Raw genomic sequence first — 23,087 nt, 5'->3', positions numbered from 1 at the left:
GACGTGATACACCCAATTACGAGTGTAATCTTTGAGTCGATGGAGATGTGACTTCACCCATTCTGGCTGGGTCTTGATTAGTTTACTGGAATCCTTTAAATAAGGAAACATTATGGAGAAACAACAGAAATGATGGCCTCAGAGCTGAGAGAAGCTTCAGAGCAGAGTTGACACAGATGTGGATATGTGGAGAACAGAGACACAGATGTTCAGAGATGCCTGGAGCCCAGAAGACATTACCATGAGACGTTAATCAAGCCAGAACCTGGAGAGAGCCAAGGGAAGCCAAGAGATGAAAGCCAGCCTCAGAGAAGCAAAGTGAGGAACCCCCACAGGAAAAGAAGCTAAAAGCAACAGAGTCCAGAAGCAAGGGACCAGCAGATGCCAGTCACATGACTACCCAAGTTGGCAAAGAGGTGTTCCTGACCCACTGGCCTTTCTTGAGTGAAGGTAGCCACTTGTTGGTGCCTTGGGAAACTTTTATTTCCTTACAGCTGTAAACACTTAACTTATTAAATTCCCCTTTTTAAAAAGTCATTCAGTTTCTGGTACATCATATTCTGGCAGCTTTCAAACTAGAACAACATGCAACATATATAGAAATGCACACAAATCACATGTATATGGCTTGAGGAGTTTTCAAAAAACGAGTATGCCCACAGAGACATTCCCCCCGAATAAGAAATACAACTTCAGCAGAACTTCAGATGCCACCACTTATACCCCTTCCCAGTTATCATGCCCTCATTTTGCCTCTACTTGAATATCATGTAAACAGAATCATGTGGTATGTATGATTACTTAGTGGTAAGATAGTAAGATCCAGCCATGTTATTACTGGTAGCAGTAGTCATTCATTTTTCCATTGTGATGCAATATTCCAACATGTGACTATTTCACAACTTTTTTCCCCATGATACTTCTGAGGAACATTTTGGATGTTTTTTGTTCTTGGTTATAATGAATAATGCTGCTATAAATATTTCTGCACATCTTTTGCCGTGCATATCTGTATGATTTTTATTAAGTATATATAAGAAAAGGATGTCTAAGTCATAGGTTACAAGTATATTCAACATTAGCAGATAGAGCTATACCAGTTTGAAGCTATTATGTACCCCACAAAAGCCATGTCCTTTAATCTTCATTCAATATTGCTATGTGGAATCTTTTTTATTGTTTCAATGGAGATGTGACCCGCACAATTGTGGGTGGTAACTTCTGATTAGATGGTTTCCATGGAGATGTGTCTCCACTCATTCTAAGGTGGGGTTGCTTACCAGAGCCCTGTAAGAGGGAACCATTTTGGAAAAAGCTTTCGAGTCACCAGAACTGACAGAACCAACAGAACAGATGGAGCCCCAGGGAAGCCACTGAAGAAGCTTTATGAAATGAGGAGAGAAAGCTAGCAGATATCACCATGTGCCTTTCCAGCTGAGAAAGAAACCCTGAACATCACTGGTCTTCTTGGACCAAGGTATCTTTCCCTGGATGCCTTAATTTGGACATTTTCATGGCCTAAAAACTATAAACTTGCAACTTAATAAATTCCCCTTTTTAAAAACCATTCCAGTTCTGGTATAGCACATTCTGGTAGCTAGCAAACTAAGACAGAACCAAAAGTTTCCCAAAGTTGGAAAATTGGTTGTCCCAAAATTAGAGGCTACTATAACCTTACCTAATAAAGCTTAAAAACAAGTCTCTGGAAAATCAGAGTATGTCCATGTAATTTAACTATAATTAACTGATTAAAGATACGTCAAAATAAAAAGTGAACTTGTAGATGTGGCAATAGAAACTATTCAAAAAAATAAATGCAACGAGAAAAGATACTGAAAAGTATGAAAAAAAAATCAGTGAGCTATGGGACAACTTCACATGGCCTAACATACAAGGGATTGGCATACTCAAAGAAAGGGACAGTGGTGAAAATCCACTGAGGAAATATGGCAGAGAATATGTAGACCCACAAGCCCAAGAAGCTCAATGAATCCCAAGCACAAGAAACTTGGAGAAAGTAATACCAATTATTTAAACCCAGGGAGAACAATCTTAAAATAAGTGAAAAAAGACAAATTATGTAAAAAAGAACAAAGATAAAAATGACAGCACACTTCTCATCAGACATAGACAGAGTCCTAAGGTAGTGGAGCAATATCTTTAAAATACTGAAAGAAAAATACTGTCAACTTAGAATTCTATACCCAGCAAAAGTATCTTTCAGAAATAAAGATATCCCTAGCAGACCTGAAATACAAGAAACCTTTCAGGCAGGAGTAAAATGATAGTAGATAGAAACCTAGATATATAGAGAACAATAAACACCAGAAATGGTTACTACCTGGCTATCTATTTTAACTGTCCTGCATACAGCAAGAACAACAAAGATAGTAATTAAAATAAAGCAGTTCATACACTTGATAAAATTAATAACACCAGAATATATATTTTTCAACCCTAGATTTGGAATCATTTCTACATCTGGACTCTATATTTACATATATATTGATAATTTTTAATAGCTTTGCTTTATAAATATTTTTGTCTAGCAACACTGTTAAACTAAAAGCATATTTCATTTTCCTGTTTTAACTGTGATTTTATTCTTCAATATACAGACTCTCCTTTTCAAAAAGTAACACCTAAATGAACATTGTGTTTCCATATGCTATAACCACCATCCCAACTGATGGGTTTACCTGTTGCTTAAAAGAATCTGCAGGAAATTGAACACTGGGCCCTGTAACTCATCAGGCTCACAGCTCTCATTGCCTTGGACCGCCTGGAGTCAAATCTACAGTCTAGCTATCTGTCAAGTCCACAGAATTACGTGTCCAGCTCATAAGGATGAGTTACATTGATTTATTCCTCCAGAAGGGAACTTAGAGTTTTCCTTTAGCATGTTTTAATGAGGTTTCATCCATGCTACATGCTCAGGCAATGAGTGATTTCTGGTAAGTGAATGTTTTGGAAAGATGAAAAAATACAAAACAAAAAATCTTTTCAATTCCTTGCCCTATAAAAATCTGCTGAAATTTTCTCTAACTTCCTAAATGATAAAACCATGTTTCCAGAGATGCTGTCACTTCTGTTTTACCAAAAGTAACCCATGAAATGACAACTCATACAGGATAGTTTGCATTTAATGGGGCAATATGATGTCTAGGAATGATTCTAACTTCTTTGTCTTTATTACTGATTCTTTGTGCTTTCCATAGAAACAAATTCTCTATATTTCAAACAAATCCCCCCACCAATGCCCCTAAATGCCTCCTACTTATGCTTTTGCCCAAGTTTCCTCTTACTTTGTTGTTACTCCTGAACTTCATGATTTGAACAATAAAATTGGATTTTGTCAATATACTTGATTAATAAGAAAAAGATGGTTATTTTTATATGGCAACTAGCCAATGAATTTATGTTGCATATAGCCTTTATATCCTTGACAGTTTTCAAGTGAAAGCATTATTACAAAATTTTTGTATGTTAAACATCAGTTGTTTCCTAACCATTAAAGACTCAAGGATAATGGGGTCTACTGGAAAAGTGCTGGTGGTCTTCAGAAGCAAGAGATTTCTAAACAGTGAAATGAGCAGGTATTATGAATTTCCAGTATTATGAATTAAAGAAGATGAAGGAAATATTTAAAAGCCACATAAATGCACAAATTTATCTTCTATGAAGAGAGATAAAAAGTTATGTAATGGAATAATTCAATTCCATACATTTAATAATTTATACTGAATTCAAACATTTACTGGGCACCCACCAATGTTCCAGGCATGGTGCTGTGTGCTGGAATTACAGAGATATATAAGGACATCCCAGGTCTCAACAGGAAAGATAGACTTGCATTCTTGTTGGGTACAGAACAGAAAATAGCTTACAATATCCACAAACTTGCTAAATGCCCCAATTTAATTTCTGGATGCAAACCTGTGAGTTTTATAGTTTTCTTCTTCCTTAAAACAGGGATAATAATAGTATCTGTTTAAGAAGGTTTCATGAAAATTAAAGAGACAATGCAAGAAAGAGCTCAGCAGAAAGTCTTTTTCATACTAAATGTTAGCTATTATGATTAATTTAATTACAATAATTATTTTGTTTCTGAAGTGGTCATTTTGTATATTTAATTAACTTTGAATATAACCTTATAGAAGACCACATATAAATAAGAAAACACTCTTTTCAAGAATTGTGGCGTATTTCCAAAAATTGATCAAAATAACAAAAAAATTTTAGCAATTCCTACATTAAAAAAATTAACAAGTTTTATACTATGATCGATTTGAAACAAACTACAAATTAAGATTCACAGATATCAAACAAAAAATCCAAACAACCTAAAAAACATAAATAACCCTTAAAATAAGGAAGTTATTAAAATCCATTATAGACTATCAGGAAATTAATGACAATGTCAACACAACAAAAACAGTGTTCATGAAGTTGGCCAACTATCAAAGAAAAATCACATTCCATTAAATGCTTTTGTAAGTAAACAAGTGTGAAACAGACTAAGTATTAAACTGAAGGAGCTAGGGGGAAAATTTAAACCAAAAGAAACCAGAGACATAAAAATAAAAGACACATAATAGAAAAATAGAATTTATAAATAAAATAGTCAGTTCCTTTGAAAGATCAGTTAAATAGTCCATTTCCAGCATACACAGAAGGAAAAAAAAAGCATATACAGAGCCTGTACATGCCAAAAAAAAAAAAAAAGCTTATATATTAGTGGCATTGGGAAATGGGATCAAACTTCTGGTATGAATCAAATAATAAAATAAAAGGAAAAATGTACAATACCATTCTAATTTATTTGAAAATTTTAGTAAACGTTAAATTTTCAAGGAAAGTATAAAGAAATAAAACAATTCTAGAAGAAGGGGAAAACTTGACTACACCAACACCTATGAAAGAAACTATCAAGAACCTAAAAACTTGACTACACCAACACCTATGAAAGAAACTATCAAGAACCTATCTATAGAGCTGACACCAGGACCAGATGGCTCTATATGAGTGTTCTATTAAAACTTTCTGTGTTGATTATAGCATTTTTAGCACACAGAAAAACATGAAAAGTTTTTCAGTTTGTTTATCAAAGCTATCACAACTCGACTACAAAACCTAACTGAAAAGTACAAAAAGATAATAGTATAGCTTTAGCCTCAGTATGGATTTTTAAATACCTAAATAATATATTAGCAAATCCTACTTGCCAGCATATTAAAAAGAATACACCATGCCCAATAAGATTTAATTGCAAGAATAGAAATGTCTTATCAATATAAATCTGTGCACATTATTATTCATGCAAACAAATAAAAAAAAAAGAAAGAAATCTTGTATAATCACTTCACTACATGCGAGAAAGGCATTTGACAAAACTTAACAGATTTTTTTTTCCCTGCATTTATCTTACGATGAATTTATTCCTGAGCCATAAGTTTTTGTTTCTTCAGTTTCCTGGAATATCTCCTTCTTCTGTGCAACCTTCTCTTCTGGTTTAGGAACATTTGCTGCTTTCCAGCAAGGAGCATCTCACCACGGCCAGGGGAGCACACGTAGGGGTTAATCTGACCCTGAGCTCTCCGACTCCTGCAGCGGGTTTTAGGGGCGTGGCTCACCTAGACCCGCTCTGTGACCAGAGAATCTACATCTAAACCCTTAAGTTCAGCATTACTCTTGGCATTTTTCAGCACGTGCAACAAAAATTCAGCACTCTTTCGGGGCCACCAGCCCTGCGTCCAGCCCCACTGTCTGGCCCGGGCACACCACCCAAACGACGGACCGGCACACACCGCTTCCGTAGAGTGCCAGCTGTCAGACACTTGGGCACTTTTCGGATCTGCATACCCTTGATGGCTGGAGCAGTGTCTTGGGTGTTCTTAAAGGGAATGCGAAGATTTGAACCTCATGATTTGCATGAGTTTGTGGGTTTTTCAGGTCAAGTGAATAGTGAACCATTTTCAGAGATCACCTCAGGCTGCTTATGGAAAGAGAACATATTCTTGATTTACACAAAAAAAAAAGAGGCCCAAACTTTCTTTACATAATAAAATGTTATATCAGAAACAGAGATGCATCCACTGAGGTACAGAAAAACTAATGGACATCCTTTATTACCACAACTTGGAAAATATTCCTCTGTGGGTCTTACCAAGGTAATCAAATAGGAAAAAGAAAAGAGCTACAAATACGGGAAAGGAAAAAAAGTATTCCTGCCAATGACATGACTTTAGGCATTGCAGAAAAAAAAAAGAGAGAATCAATTGAAAATTAAAAGAAATAAGATAATTCAATAAGATGGTATAAGACAAATATTAAAAAATCAACACCTTTATTAGACAGCAATAACTGGTGAATTAGATATTTTAAAATAAATCAGTACTATACATGAAACAAATCAATTTCTCTCTCTATATATATATATATACCTGTATTATGTATGTATGTGTGTGTGCCTGGAATCTTACCTACTTTCTACACGTATTTCCTGAATACATCTTCAATGCTGATTGCTCACCCATGCTTTAGTAGTTCTGCTTTATAAACATGAAAAATAAAATTATCCATAGACAATATTTTCTCCATAATAAATGTAACCCTCAATTATAAAATTGTGTCAATGGAGTTTTATATTACCATCCAAAACCATACCTCTCTCTGGAGGCAAATACTAATTTCCACCCAGTCTTTCTCTTTATTACTAGCTATTCCATTTCAAACATGCTCAAATACCAAAAACACTTGTCTGAAAAATTCCTCTTCAACTTCCAGTACACTCTAAGATAATATTCTCAATAGTATCTCAGCAGGGGTTGGCTTCTCCCAGCTAACCTCACCTACTGTCATTGAAATTTACTTCTCATATGCAGTCTAAATACAGAGGAAGTAATCTTCAGAACATATAAATCTCTGGCTCTAAAGCTATCCTTTCTGAGATGTTAACCTTTTCACACACTTTGCCTTTAATATCAAGCAAATTTTCTGCTCTAATCTGAACCTTGTTCTTTCTGGACTAAAATTTAAATTAACCTCCTACACCCAATCAGTTACCTGCATATGAGCCATCACAGTAACTTACCCTTTACGGTAATATCTGTATGTGCTTGCTTATGTTTACTTCCAAGTAATTTACTATACAAACTATAGTCCAAACATGTTTCCACTTCATCTTTTATTTAACATCATCTCTCCTTTTTAATATAAATTTAAAACCATCTATAGCACAGTTCTACAGGAGATTTTTCAAAGAAGGTAGAAACCAATTTTTGCATCTAGGCAGAAATTTTCATTCAACACTCTACTTATGCTTAACAGAAATCATCCTAGATAACTGATCATGTTAGTTGTATAATCCACATGTAATTTTAACTCAGAACAATATTTTACATATAATTATAGCAGTTGCAAGTCCAAAATGTATGGTTTATAAGACTGAATGCATTAATGATTTCAGAATACCAACAGAAAAATTTTAAAATGCTTTCTACAGACAAATCACATTTGAAGGAAAATAAGTGATAAACTTAGGAAGACAAAGTGGGGGGGGGGGGGGGAGAATTGAAATCTGTCCATCAATAGTTTACTGGCATCTCACACCAGAAAACTGCCCTTCTCTGTAAGATGGTATGGTATTATGAAACACAAACTGGTGGAGGTACAAGGGATGGAGAGGAGGGAAGGGAGGGTAGAAAGAAGAATGCTGAAATGACCCTATAGAAAAATAGATATTTTTGTCAAGTAAACTGGAACACTCTTAACTGGCCAAGGAAAATGGATGTAAATAAAATCACTAGCAGTTTCTGTATTCTGTACACTTACCTTCATTTAAAAAGAAAACAACCTTGAAGTTATCTTGCATTTACTAACTTAAATTCTGAGCCTCCCAATTAAAATACCCTTTGTTTGTCACACATTATAATAAAAAAACTCAACTCTTTCTCTTTAACAAGATTTAGTCTATTAAAATATTGTACACTATGTGAAAATACATTTAATTGAGAATTGATGCTCAGAACAAACGTCTTCCACACTCTTAGGAAAAAGTGGCCTTTCTGGAACGTATTTATTACAGGAGCAACGTGTCCTCACCTTCACGTTGGGCTTTGCCAGTAGTTTCAGCAGCTCTCTGATCTCACTGTTTAAGGGCTTGTTCTGAAGCTCTTCAGCCAGCTGCAAGGAAGAGGACGTTGACATAAAGAACATTTAGTGAAAGCATTGTTTTCCTCGGGGTGCGACAACTGAAAATCTATCTGTTCAAGGCTATTACTTTCCAGTGTTTAAAGAGAAGGCAGCATGAAAGAAAACAGACTATCAATCACTGCTGCTATTCATAGGCCCTTAGCCAGCCACAGCCCTGGCCTGGCTTTTGGTAGAGTACAACCCAAGTAATATCATATCAGCTAGGTTGCTTTCTGATTTATTGCAATGAGGGCAAACCCCAGCACTTCATGTACATGAATGTCTTCTGCACCCAGACAAAGGGCCACTTGTAAAAAGGACTGGATCAAGCTTTGACACTGCACACACACACACACACACACACACAAAAAAAAAGAAAAGAAAAAGAGCTTCTGAATGAGGTGATGAAATCCATAGTGTTTCCAAAACCCCACAGTAGCTGTGCTGTTTAGAGCTGGGGTAAAAAGTACCAGAATGCCCCTAACAGAGGAAATGGTCTGAAACTTTTATTATGTTTACCTACACAGAGCAAGAACTCTGTTAAATATAAAACAGGTTAATCACAAAATGACATAACAGGTCAACAACTTCTCGGGTATAAGAAATGCTGACTGTGCCCTACGATGACCTAGAATTCTCATCTGCTACTTCTGTGTAAGGAAAAAGTTGGAACTTCGAATTTGCCCACATTCTCCATTAAGAGATCGTTCTGTTACAATTTTTCTATACAATTTTAGTCTATAGGAAGGATTATACAATTTTCATAAAAAAAGCAAGACTTCATTGGAAGAAAAAAGATTAGAATTATGGAATTTGCAAGTATATAATTTAAAATATATAAATGTATTTTTATGAATAAATCCCTCTTAAAACATTGCACCAAATTTCTGTTTGGTCCTGTTGTTTCTAATAGGCAAAAAATACCTCTGGAAAACTGCTTTTAACTTTTGCAAGGTAAAATTTTTACAGAATTTTTAGCTTTAAAAAAAAAGACTCAAAAGGTTCTTTACACTCTTTAGTCACTTAATGTACCACAATATTTTTAAACATTTAAATACACTGCCTTGATGAATTATAAAATGCTAAGTTTATCATATTTACATAATTGTCTTTAAGTTTTGAAAATGCAACATTGTTTGGCCCTGATTTATACTGGTTTATAAACAAATGTTTTCCTCAAACCCTCAAGTAAACATTTTAAAATGTGATACTGGAGCTTGCTAATGAAACTATACCTTTATTCACCTTCATTTCAAGAAAAGTTTTTATTTCTTGATGCAGAGGTAAGCTTTTTCATAAAACACACACATTTAAACATTCTTATAATTTCTATAGTTAAAAATAGTAGGGAAAGTGTCTGGAGACTAAACAAATAGCACACAATCTGGGTACTTATTACATATGCTTTATTTTCTAAATTAAAATTTAAAGAAGACAATCCACTTCTGAAAATGGCTGATTTTTAAAATAATATTTAAGGTTCTAATAGTTTACTAAACTGAATTACAGTTTATCATAACAAAGGAAAAAAATTTTAAAGCAGCAAATAAGCTGCAGGATATCATCAAAACCAGTCTTCAGGGCGGGCCGCGGTGGCTCAGCGGGCAAGAGTACTTGCCTGCTATGCCGGAGGACCCCGGTTCGATTCCCGGCCCCAGCCCATGTAAAAAACAAACAAACAAACAAAATATAATAAAATAAGAAAATGTTTAAAGATGTTTCCCTTTTCCTTCCTTCTATCCTTCCTTCCTTCTCTGTCTTTCTAAAAAAAAAAAAAAAAAAAAAAAAACCAGTCTTCACCTAAACCCATGACTCATTTAGCTTAGTGTCCTTTATATTTAGACAGGTGTGCTCCAATTCGCCGAGTCTGAGAGTTATAGTAAGAAACAGCAAGTTAGTTCCCCTCCCCTACATTTAAAATAAAATTATAGCTACAGGAAATTAACTCCTCCATCAGTGCCAACTACTTCCAAAATTTATTTTTTAGTCATGAAGGTAATTTGGAAAGGTCTAATATCTATAAATCATTACTCTGCTTTATAATCCATTATAAAAAAAAAAAAGACACAATCCTGTCTTTTCATGTATTTCATTTGCCTCATTCCTAAACTAGTGTCTGTCATTTCTTTAGTACTGTCAGCAAGACAGCTGTCTCATCTGTCTTTATTTCTCCAGAGGGTCTCCAAACACTAATAACTGACAGCATCTTTCTCCCCACGGAGTCAGAGCCTACAGTTTCTATTACGTAGTTTCCAAGGCTCAACAAGGGGGGACCGAGGAGCCGAATTTTCAGAACAGGAGCGTGAATGAAAATCAAAATCATATCGGCCTGCGCTCGGTGCTGACAGGCCTTTTGGAAACATTTGCAACGTCTTAGGACGCTGACTCCTAGGGGTCCAGGCTGGGTGTCTGCGCGAGGATGCCCCTGCCCCGGGCAGTCTGCGGGAGCCCGGCCGCCGCGCCGGCGGGGAGACGGGCACACTTACGTCATCGGCCAGGGCTGCGGCGCCCTGCAGGATGGGGGCGGGGCTCTGCTGCTCGTAGGAGTGCAGCTTCTCGTGGATCTGGAAGAAAACCGCAGGAATATAAGCTCACCTGCTGGCAAGCATCGGAGATACTTAGCTGTCCGTTTTATATCTGCAAACCGAATGGCTCCATTGAACATTATACTCAAAAGTTATACCTGTATATAAAGCTACAGATGACAAAAACGTATGTGCAATTTGTCTACACCTAGGGTCCAGAGTTTACCGCGTGAAGTCAAATGGGAAAAAAAATATATCCTCGTCAAATAGTAGCCATATAAAAATGGAATTCTTATTTTCCCCCCAAATAAACATGTTAATTTAATAAAATCCATTATTTCTATATATATTGCTTCAAAGCTTCAAGTATCAGTTGCAACTTATATTACTACTAAAAACACAGATGGTGATCAAAGCGAAGCCCTAAGCGGGAGCCACTGGCTAGGATGTAATAAGCGTCAAGAGTGGGTAGCTGGCCTGTGAGCCATCCGAGTGTCCACACTCCACAAAACCTCAGCAAGCACGCTGTTCCTTTTGCTTATTCTTTTTTAAATTTTTTCCAAATTGTACACTTCCCCCACCTTCCCACCCCCTGCAAAAAAATTTTAAAAAGTCAAATTCCTAAGAAAGAAAAGGATTTCTCATAACCAGGGCTATTTCTCATAATGACTCAGCTGAAAGTAAGAAAATTATATTGTAAATCAAGTAAAATGATATATTAGTAAATAAAAAAATAATTTGGTTCTTCATTCCCCATCATCAGTACCCAAGAAACACAAAAGCAAGACAAACTGAGGTGCTTAAAAATCCGGTACTGTAAAGTTAAGAAATGAAAGCTGCTTTGACAAACCGAAACTCTCAGCAGCTAAGCTATTTTAGACACTTAAAACCAGGACACTTAAAATTTTACACTTGGAAACCTATTTCATCCTCTCCTGTCTTAGAGCTGAAGAAAACTGTTCCCCTCTATATTTGAAAACCAGTTGCACCTCACAATTTCCTGTTTTTAATAAGTATCAAGTAATACCTTCTTTAATTATGCTCAAAGCCAACCACACTCTCTTGTAAAGAGTCTGGAAGATAGATTTTATTTTGATTAGCCAGATGCTACTGCTACGAGAGGATCCTATTACCTTTTTGGCAACCTGGTACATAATGCAAAAGCATCAGGAAAGAATTCTGACACTTATGATGATATTACCAGGATAATCTGGGCAACATTTTTCCTTAACATATTGGAACCTTTAAACATTTATCACATTGGAGGAATAAACAAATTTTAAATAATACAAGCTATAATATGAGTAAGATTTGACTTGAGAAACTGTTAAAATATAATTGAAAACAAAACCCAAACATCCTGAGGACCAAATTAATTTCACTTAAATAATAACAATAATTATGTCACCTTGACATACATATGCTGTCACAGAATACCGAACTTACCCTATCATTGAGTTCATCTAATTTTATTACAACTATTTTTTTACGCTTCTATAATAATAGAAGCTTACATTTATTGGGGACTTACCATGTGCCTGAATTTTCTTTAAAAATAATTTATAAGCACCCGGTCTTAATTTGTAATACTCATTTTATAGGTAAATAGATGCACATGTGATAAATAACTTGCTTTGGTTCCATTGTTAGAAATGGCAGAGCTGGGATCTAAAACTCAGGCCACGTGAGTGGGCAATGGGGCTCTTAATCACACACCTTCCTGCCTCTTAGACTAATTCTCTGCATTCTTTGCTGACTTCATTCAATGCTGAATGGAAAGGATCCAACTACAAGGCACAGAGTTAGTCTGAACAGATACATGACCAATGCTGATCACGGTTTTCAGTGTTCCTCCCCCTTATTTCTCCTTTCCTGTGTTTACTAATTTCTCTAGATTACTTCATATTAATACTATAATTATTACTTAAAATAATGTGCCAAGTGGACATTATTTTTCAACTTATTTTGCTTTTTCCATCTCCATCTTCTCTAGATCCTCACTAAGCCACACACTAGCCACCCCAGCCCTACCACCCTGCTGGATTTTGCACTACATCGAGAATTTTTTTTAAGGTTTTTCTTAAAATTTCAAAATGCTGTCTATCCTGTAGTTAGTATGTGTTTTGCTTTACTACATAACTGTAAAAACACAGTTAGCAGAAAAGTAAATATTATTGTAAAATTTTTATTTGTCCACAATTCCAAAAGACGTTGAGACAAGTTATGCTTTTTATTAATGCATAATATTCAGGGAAGAAAATGATACACCAAAATGACTTTTAAATTCTAATGGAGCACAGAGGTGACATATATAAACTCCATTCCAAGGCTAAATAGAATTTTCTGTGATGATGGAAAGTGCTATATCTGCACTGTCCAGTAGGGTAGCCATTAGCCAGGTGTAGCTATTGAGAATTTCAGCAGTAGCTAGTGTACCTGATGTACTAAGTTTTTTATTTTATTTAATTTTAATTCATTAAAATGCAAATATCCACACATGGCTAGTGGCATCCATATTGGACAATACAAGAGACCTTTATACACTGTAATTTCCCTGGATAACCCAGAAAAATTCACTCTGATATAGGTTTTGTAGTGGGAATTTTTAGGGCAAATTTTCTTGAGTGGGAACATTTTGGAATCCAATAGACCAATAAATAACTTGCCATGACTTAATCATCAATAAGGTAAACTGGTATCTATTACTAAATATCAAAGCAAATGCTAAACATGTAAAATCTCATGAATTTTGGCAAAACATTTCCTTTTGCAGATTCAATTATGTGATAACAGTATAAAGTTTTTACTTTGTTTTTCTCCCCTGAACAAGAAGAGCAGTAGAAGAAGGGACAGAGTTGAGGGAGGAAAGGAGTTGGGTATAAAGGAGTTTGGAGAGAACAGGAGACTATGATTAAATTAATTTCATATGAGAGAAAAGTATACAATTTTTCAAAAGTAAGACTGTTAAAAATAATGAACAGAATTCTTTAAAGAAAAAACATTTAAAAAATTATGTACATTATGCTCCATTAAATGAGTTGTGTGTAAGTATTGTCCCATAAGGATTTCTTTTCTATAATTACATTTGCAATCAGAAAAAAGTCAGTTAAGGAGGGCGGGCCACGGTGACTCAGCAGGTAAGAGTGCTTGCCTGCCATGCCCAAGGACCCGGGTTCGATTCCCGGTGCCTGCCCATGTAAAAAAAAAAAGAAAAAAGTCAGCTAAAATATAAACTTCTATATGTGGCAGCTAGATAGGAAAGCTGTAAGCTACCTTCATTTATATACAATTAATGTTAGTAAGGGAATCTGGTGCCAATAATTAATTTTAGGACAAATATAATGGACATTTTTTTAAATGGATGTCCTAACTGGTCCCAATGCAATCATTTGCCTTTTTTTTTTTAAACATGGTTTGAGACTGGAAATCGAACTTGGCAGGTGAGAATTCTGTCACTGAGCCACTGTCACACCGCCCAACCATTTGCTTTTAAATGGAAAAAACTCAACCATGGCTACCTGAATTATATTAAGCTAAAGATGTTATCTTTTTTTTTAGTTTCTATTAAGATTATAAAAAGTACTGAACATAGTAATTGGCATCAGAAAGTTTGCACCTCTAATATGTTGTATCTAGAATTAGTATCCCCCCCCAACACACACTCAAAAAAAACTATCTGCTCTACTCAAAAGGGGGAATGGGTCAAGGTGGGGAGTCTGAATATTAAAAAGAACAGCCACAGAACACAATCACAGCCAAGGAGAACAGGAGATTACAAACTATGCTGTAATGAGCTGTTCCAGAATAATTTTTTTAAGTATTGCAAGAGCTGGAACCCTCTTTTTCAAAATGACAATAATTCAAGGACAATAATTTTATTCTTTCTTCAACAGGATAAAATCTCAGAAGGTGGCTCAAGAGAGAAAAAAAAAGGGAAAAGAAGAAAAACTTTTAAACCAAATAACAAAAGAGCAAACACAGAGCAGATTATGCAATAGTGCTAACTCCATCCTCCTTTTCAAACTTATACCATAATATAAGTTTGACTAATATTCTTGGCCAACAATACCAAAAAAATAATAAAACTGGGTGAGAGCTGACACCCCTGCTTTGTTCCTGTCTTTAATGTGATATATGATGGTGGCTTTATACTGCCATGAATTTTATGCTGTCATGTGAAATCAGTACCCATGGATCCTAATTCATTAGAAATTTTCAAAAGAATGAATGTCCAATGTTACTGTCTTTTCAGTATCTGCAAAGTTACTGTTTTTCCTCCTTGACCAGATAATATGGTGAATCGTATTTATAAACTTTCAAATATTGAACCCCCTTACATTCCCAAAATGAATCTCACTTGGCTATGATGTGTTATTCTTTTAATGTGCTGTGGAATTCCACTGGTTAATATTTTATTTAGAACTTTTGCACCAATATTCATAAGTAGGAGTGGCTTTTGCCTTTTGGTCCTGTCTTCATTAGGTTTTAGTCTCAGTGTTATATATATATATTTTTTAACCTGAAAGTTTACCTTTTGTATGCTCTGAGAACATCTGCCTACTGCTGGAATGATGTCTTCTTTAAATACCTGACAACACTGCCCTGTGAAAGCAACTGGGTCTGACATATTTTAGAGGGTTGCTTTAGTCCCCAACTTTCTTTATTTCTTCCGATTTGCTTATGGCAATTTGTCTATCTCGTCTGATGTCAGTTTCAGAAAATAATATTCCTAGAAAATTATTCATTTTATCTGGCTTTTAAAAATTTTGTCTGAACCTACTTAAGCATTGTAGTCTTTCAGGAGTCTTTAAATTTCTTGTTAACTATTTTTTTCTCCATTACATTTCTTATTTGGTGTATTTGTACTTTATCAATTTTCACCCTTGCTCCTTTCATTAACTAATACTGATTCATTAACTAATACTGAAAAGCTGGTATTTTCAAAGGACAAGCTTTTAAATAAATTTTACCATTTTCTTCTAATTTATCATTTTCTGTTTTATTTTTATTAATTCATTCCTTCTTTATGTAATCCAACCCTACATAAAACTTATGTCGTGTGCAACATACAAATGATTGGAAAACTAATCTGAATTTTGTTAGTTCACAAAATAGTAACTAAAAGAAAAATAAAACCAAAAACACTCATTCCAAAAGAAAGATATTCAGAATTGACTCAAAAACAAAATAACTATGGCGGGAGTGTAAGTGATTTTAACCTTTCCAGTTAAAAGCGTAACCTGTGGAAGAGATAAGAAGAGTGCTCAGGCCACCTGTGTGTCAAGTGGTGGAAAGACAATAAAGTACTGAACATGTAGTCAAGCATAAAATCAGAAGCAAAATACTTTACTTTCCCTCTTTTGATCTCTGCCTCCCTTTCTAATGATAACGAATGCCAGAAGTTGTTTTCACGTAGGTTTTATTTTTTCCTTCTTAGTCATGGTATATAGTGCACCATTTTTTAACTTTGAATTTTTTGAGAAGTTTTATTTATTGATGCTCCATTTTTAAACACCTTGAACATTTTAAGAAGTAAAGAAAATATGATAAAAATTCTTTAACTCAGACGTTAATCTGATATTTTACCTAACTTATAAAATTAATCATAATTCTTATGGCTAAAGCTCCATCCGTCCACCCCCTGCTCTTCTCGCTCTTCCAAGAAGAAAACACTCTATTGAAATTGTTGGATATTATTTCCATGCATTATTTCATCTTTTAAAGCATATCTATATCTATAAACAACACATGCTATTATTCATTTTTAAATAAATGGCACTGTTTCCTTTACAACTAGGGTTTTCACTCAACATTACATTGATATATCCCGGTCGAAACCTGTAGGTCTAGTTCTTTCATTTCAACAGTTAAATTATAGTTTATAGTATTAATAACAGCAGTTTATTTATCCATCTTTGAGGAACAATATGGTTGCTTCCACCCTTTTGCTATTGAGCATCCTTTCACATGCCTCCTTCTGCATTAGGGTGGATTTCTGGAAGTGTCTAAGTGTTGCCTATTTCCCTATGGTCTTGCCAACACTTGGTGTTCTCTGACTTTTTTGCCAATCAGATAGATAGTAGATGAACTCTTGTTATGGTTTTAATGTATATCTCCTCTCCAATCCATGGCTTTTCTTTTCATACTGTTTCTGAGGCAGAGACAATCAGCTGCTGCCCAATCTCAATTCTCCCCTTCCTTGGTAAGTGAACTGTAGCTGGAAAGTGGCTTCCCAGCTGAGGACTGCACCTACTACAAAAGCCAGGCTTCTCCACTCTCCCTGCAATGAGGACAACCCAAGTGATTAGTCTCAACCGTGAAACGTAAGTGAAAGGGCTGAACGACACTTCAAGGCTGAGGCCTTTAAGAAACCAGGTTGTTATCTTCGCACTCTGGATACAGGGGACCACCAAGCCCTAGGAGATGGCAGGACCACCAAAAGGAAAGGTTTGGGGTCCCCAGATAACCTTCTGAGGGGTACATGTCGATATGGCATAACCTCCCTGAACAGTCACTAGGTGGGAAACACAATTCATTGTACCTAAACCATCACATTTTTTGGACTATTTGTAAGCTGTTTACCCTACCCTAGGCAAACAGAAGTTATTTTAACGTAGCCAATTATATCTAACTTTTTCTTTACAGGTGAGTATTTTGTTCCTTAAGAAAACATTCTCAATCCTAATGTTATAAAGTGATTCTCCTGTGAATTCTTTAATCTTTGCTCAGAATGCCTAGGTGCTGAGTGAGGGAACTAGAAGTCTGAGTTGATTATTTGAAGTAAATTAATTCTGCCTTCTAACAATGCAGCATTCAATTCTTGTGCAGTATCACTGAGCTTCTTTATTGTAAAAGGGAAAAAAACCTCACACTTTACTTTTAAAGGAAGGGATTTTAGGTATGTTTAGATTTAGGCTTTCAGAGTTATATTCTTTTGGATGTGAGATTTGCAAGAGTCATGTTCATTTGTTTCGACTGCTCGGTGTATTTCTTGTAAATTGAAAATAACAGTTCATCGAATTTGGAATTACTTTTTCAGGGTTAAAACCGGGATCCTTAGAATACTTTTGTTTTTTGACTCTCCTCTATATTACAAGGAAATTATGCATACACTTGTGCTCATAAGCATGGTTTAAAAATAAAGTTTTGAGGCTGTAACTTTGCTCAGGCTACAAAGCTGGAAAAGGTAAAAAAATAAAAGCTTTTCCATGGGAAACCACCAGGAACAACTGGCAATTTGCCTTCAGCTCAGGCTGAGGTGTTTGCAACATCTCTACACACATGGATCATTCTTAAAAGGGACGTGGCTATAAGCATCCCATCGAATTTTGGCTTAAGTTAATTTATAAAAAAGCAACAAACTATCAACCTTTTTGCTTTGATGGAAAATGTAGTGATTCTGTTTGAAACCACTTCCCAGAACCTTCTCCACAGATCAGATTTCCGTAGTTCCCAGAACAATATTCTGGAGAAAGTAGCCAGGGCATTAAACACTTTAGAGTATTTCAGAGACTCAACAAAAAAATGTGCTTGAAGAATTCTCCAATCTAGAAATGTGCCATCTGCCCCATTTTGAAACAATCTAGTATGTGTACATACATCTTTCACTCCCCCTCAAAGCCCAAGAATCAGCTTTGCCATTTAAAAAAATCTCTACTTCAATAATCACTGGAGAACTGCAAACTGTTCAATTTTGATCAGAGTGGTGGTGGATGTTGATCTGGCGTCATGGAACTCTGAAAGGTTTCAATGCACAAATAGTACTCGATTGTGTCATAGCCTTGTTTCTAGTTTACATTTTAATGAACACTATAATTGCAGCTTTATAATAAAATCCTTTAGCAATAAAAGATGGAATGAGCTGTCTTGAAAAGTGGCAAGTTGCATATCTAGGTTCTATGGGTTGGAGACCATGAAGAGCTTTCAGAACATCCATGGCCTCCTGGAAACTGTGCGCAAGGTTGTTTCCATGCACTTTCCCAGGAAAGTAATCCAAAATTCTCACAAAACTCAAAGGGGGTCTATGACCTCAAGCAGGGTTAAGAACTGTCCTTCTAGGTTCCCAAGTACAGATGGGAGAGTCACGCTAAGAGCCTTGGACTTATCCAGTAAAACATAAAAGGCCATTAAAGAAGAAACAGGGCAGGTATGACTTGTGTTTCCAAAAGGCACACACCATTTTGGTTGTGTACTTGGTAGCTGGGTTGGGAGGATGGTTCGAGGGTGCTAAGACTGGAAACAGGAAACCATTTAAGAGGATACTACTCTAGTGATAGAAAACACCAAGGGAATTTGTCCCTGCAAAGCACAAGGTTACTTTTCAGGTTCCGCAGGCTTTTCTTTTTTGTTGTTTTGTTTTGTTTTGCAGCAAACCCAGAGACTGGGTGGCTCCCATTTCCTTCCAGTAGCTTCCACACTGACTCTATCTCAAGCCCAGTTGTGAAATATGATGTATTCTCTTCCCAGCTATTGTTTTCCTTTCTACCCCTAGCAAAGCATCTAGGACCATTATGTTTTTTTTTTTTTAACATGGGCAGGCACCGGGAATCGAACCTGGGTCCTCTGGCATCGCAGGCAAGCATTCCTGCCTGCTGAGCCACCGTGGCCCACCCTAGGACCATTATGTTTTAAGGATTTTATTGCTATCCACATGGAGAAAAGGACAAGGACAAAGAAAAATAAACATGACCTGTTTTAACATTTTCATGGTTTTTAAAAATAAAGTGTCATGAAGAGCCTTGATGGCAAATGGATCTGAGTTCGAACATCAGTTCCCAGTTCTACCCCTTACTTGCCACTAGGCAACTTATTTAACTTCCTAAGTTTAAGTTACCACTTTATTTAAAATGGAATAATAGTAACTAGTACATAGGGTTACCGTGAGAATTAAAGTTGCCATTAAAGGGGCATTGCACTATACATGGAAAATAGAAAACCCTCAGTAAATGACAGTTTATGTTTGGATTTCCTCTCTACCTTCCACTTGTATTCCAGGGAAAGAACTGCCTTGGCTACATCACAGTACACATATATTCGATGTCATCGAGACCGAAAGATGAAAATTCTAAGTAGAATCAGTACTGCCCATGCACAAGTAGAGAAAATCTGCATTTCTTGGAACTAGAGATTAACTATCCCCAGCCTTGATAGCTCTTCAAAATAAATCCAAGTAAAAGAGAAGGGGACCTGAGCCAAGGCAGTGGCAGCAGGGTTACGGGAGCCTGGACAGACACAGACAAGGCAGACACAAATTCTGACCAAGCAAGTGGCAGATGGAGAAGGGTGCAAGATCAAGCAGAGAAAATCACAATGAGATTTCCAGGCTGAACAAAGTTTTTGATGAAAAACCCAGATCTTAGTGTTTATTAATGTATGTAAGGAAGAACTACCCTGAGCAGCCATAACTGTAGTTGCTCTATCCCCAAAGAAAAAAGTTTTATCTTTGGGGCTAATGAAAAACGGAATCCACAGACAGGGAAAAGTCTAATAGCTAGAGAGATGGAAAGGTTCTTCTTAGAAGCAAAGAGCGACCATCAGAATGTCTTCAAAGACGTAAAAAACTACGTGTGTCAGTGCCAGGAATTATCATCTTCCTATAGAAATTGAAGAACACCAAATTCTCTTGAAGTTGATGAGGAAATTCACATAACTTGAGCTGAACTTGGTTGGCAGGGGAATGTGCAGTGGGCGCCAAGGTGACTCTATGGGAAGAGTGCTGGACAGGAGCCAGATTTCATTCACGGTAGAAATATCTGGCAATCAAAAATTGGTTGTCACTTCCTTATTTAAACCCTTCGATGGCTTGCCACTGCACAAGGGAAGGGGTGGGAGGGGGCTTGCCAGTGCTCGTGGAAGTTCAGATGAGCCTCTACACCTGCACAACCGTGCCCTGCAGGGTTTCACTGCAAGCCACTTTTCCCCAAGTTTCCCAAGGGAAAAGGAGAGCTTTAAATCAGATATAACAAGGGAGCCTCAAACTGGAATAAGTGGAAATCTCTTGGAAGTTGCAGATTTTGCCAGAAATTTTTGTTACGAGAAAGAAACGATGCTTTCATTGTTAGCACAGCTTAGTGCAGTGATTGAAGAAATATTAAAATGCCTCTTACTTGAAATGAGCTATTTTCTCAATTTGCTGACAAGAATAGTCTATACCAAAGGTTCTCAAACTTTTGTGGTCTCAGAACCCATAAAATTCACTGAGGATCTCAAAGAGCTTTTGTTTATGTGGATATAAACCTACTGATATTTACAACATAATGAAAACTAAGAAATTTGGTTTCTGTTTATTAATTCATTTAAAATACAAATAATAAAGGTTAAAACAGCGTTTTATGAAAAAGAACTATATTTTCCAGACCAAAATTTTAGAAAGAAGAGTGACATTATTTTACAAATTTGGAAATAGCTTTAATGTCTGGCTGTAAAGAGAACAGCTGAAATTTCTCATCAGCTTCTGCACTTGATGAGTTGGGTGGGATATGTTGCTTTGGTTGAAGAATAAATCAGGCCTCACACAGACCCGGAGTTAGTAGAGGGAAGAGCAATTTAATAGTCCTTTTAGCTAATGGAGGATATCTGTTGATGCTACAGCAAAACTCTATAGGTGGTAGTTCCTTAAAGGTGAGTTGCAATGTGGACTCTGAAGGCAAATCACTGAGACTTTCAACTATTACAGTAAATTCATTGCTCTCTCTTGTGCTCCGCATGGCTCTTATACCCTTGTGAGAATCTGTAATATCACTCATTGGCCACGTGGAAAATATCGCTCCACAATGTTGTGTAGATTTATTGAATGTTGACACATTTCACGACATATTTTAAATATGTATTTAAAATACAACAAATATGCATTTGTTAATATCAGCACCGATCTCATCAGAGAGGCCTTTAAGTGATGGGAGCTGGCAACTTTACGGTGGCAGATACATTTTCCACAACTTCTAAAATTTGCTCAAGAGCTCAAAATTTACCGCTGGCAGCAAATGTTGTTTGTTGTTTTCTTTGAAGTGGCAGACTCCCTTTGATCATCTGAGAATGAACATAGCTTTTAAGCCAGTCATTCTTTAAAGAAAAAGAGGCGTCCCATGAAAAAAGCAGCTTGCTTAGTTCACAAATCAATCTCACAACTGCTTTCCCTAGGGACAACCTTAACTTTGGTATGCAACTAAGTGCTTTCTGGGGACTTGTCATTGATCCCATATTAATAAGGCTCAACAGTAAAGGGCATGCAAGCAATGATTAAGATTTAATACAATTAACTTTTACTGCTTCATCAGCACATTCTGAAGCAAACTGGCTTTTTTTTTTTTTTAATGTGAATGCATGGCAAAAAAAAACACAAAGGCCACGAAGGATAGGTCAAGTCTACTTAAAATTAGACCTAAGAGTCACCCCCAAGAGAACCTCTTTTGTCGCTCAGATGTGGCCTCTCTCTCCAGCCAATATGATGAGCAGTCTCACCACCCTCCCCCTCTCTGCGTGGGACATGACTCCCAGGGGTGTGGACCTTCCTGGCAACGTGGGACAGAGATCTTGGAACGAACGGAGACTCAGCATCAAGGGATTGAGAAAAACCCTAGAATGAGCTGAGACTTAGCATCAAGGGATTGAGAAAACCTTCTCAACCAAAAGAGGGAAGAGGGAAATGAGACCAAGTGTCAATGGCTGAGAGATTCCAAACAGAGTCGAGAGGTTATCCCGGAGGTTATTATTACACATCAAGTAGATATCATCTTGTTATTCAAGATGTAATGGAGAGGCTGGAGGGAACTGCCTGAAAATGTAGAGCTGTGTTCCAGTAGCCATGTTTCTGGAAGAAGATTGAATAATGATACAGCTGTCACAATGTGACTGTGTGATTGTGCAAACCTTGTGCCTGATGCTCCTTTCATCTACCTTGTCAATAAACGAGTGGAACATATGGAATAAAAATGAATAATAGGGGGAACAAATGCTAAAATAAATTTAGTTTGAAATGCTAGTGATCAATGAAAGCGAGGGGAAAGGGGTATGGTAGGTATGATCTTTTGTTTTTTCTTTCCTGTGTTCGTTTTATTTCTTTTTCTATTGTCTTTTTATTTCTTTTTCTGAATTAATGCAAATGTTCTAAGAAATGATGAATATGCAACTAAGTGATGATATTGTGAATTACTGATTATCTATGTTGATGTTTTATTTGGTTTCTTAATTTTTTTAATTAATAAATAAATTTTAAAAAAAAACAAAACACAAAGGCCACCCAATTGGTAATGCAGCATTTTGTGCTAAGATGCTTTTCACCATCAGTGCAAATGTCAGCCCTATATGAAAAAGGTAAATAACATCATAATATTATTATGAAAATAATTCTGACCTTGCAGGCAGCTGACC

General features: G+C 36.2%; 2 protein-coding genes across 6 annotated transcripts in view; one reads left to right on the top strand and one right to left on the bottom strand.

The window, feature by feature from the left end:
• The window catches only part of ANKRD26 (ankyrin repeat domain containing 26), a 1,272,391-nt gene that overhangs the window by 931,147 nt on the left and 318,157 nt on the right, over positions 1-23,087 (top strand). The gene's annotated exons all lie outside the window — the stretch shown is intronic.
• The window catches only part of MPP7 (MAGUK p55 scaffold protein 7), a 240,271-nt gene that overhangs the window by 80,932 nt on the left and 136,252 nt on the right, over positions 1-23,087 (bottom strand). For all 5 annotated transcript variants that reach the window (XM_077152940.1, XM_077152969.1, XM_077152947.1 and 2 more), the window contains 2 exons: positions 10,680-10,757; positions 8,104-8,184 (listed from right to left, as the gene is read on the bottom strand). In XM_077152940.1, the coding sequence (XP_077009055.1) occupies positions 8,104-8,184; positions 10,680-10,757 (159 nt within the window). The remainder of the gene's footprint in view (positions 1-8,103; positions 8,185-10,679; positions 10,758-23,087) is intronic.

The sequence above is a fragment of the Tamandua tetradactyla genome, chromosome 1, assembly GCF_023851605.1.
Source record: "Tamandua tetradactyla isolate mTamTet1 chromosome 1, mTamTet1.pri, whole genome shotgun sequence".
In the NCBI taxonomy this organism is placed as follows: Eukaryota; Metazoa; Chordata; class Mammalia; order Pilosa; family Myrmecophagidae; genus Tamandua; species Tamandua tetradactyla.
Note: the sequence above shows the minus strand (reverse complement) of the source record. Positions and strands in the feature narration are given on the sequence as shown.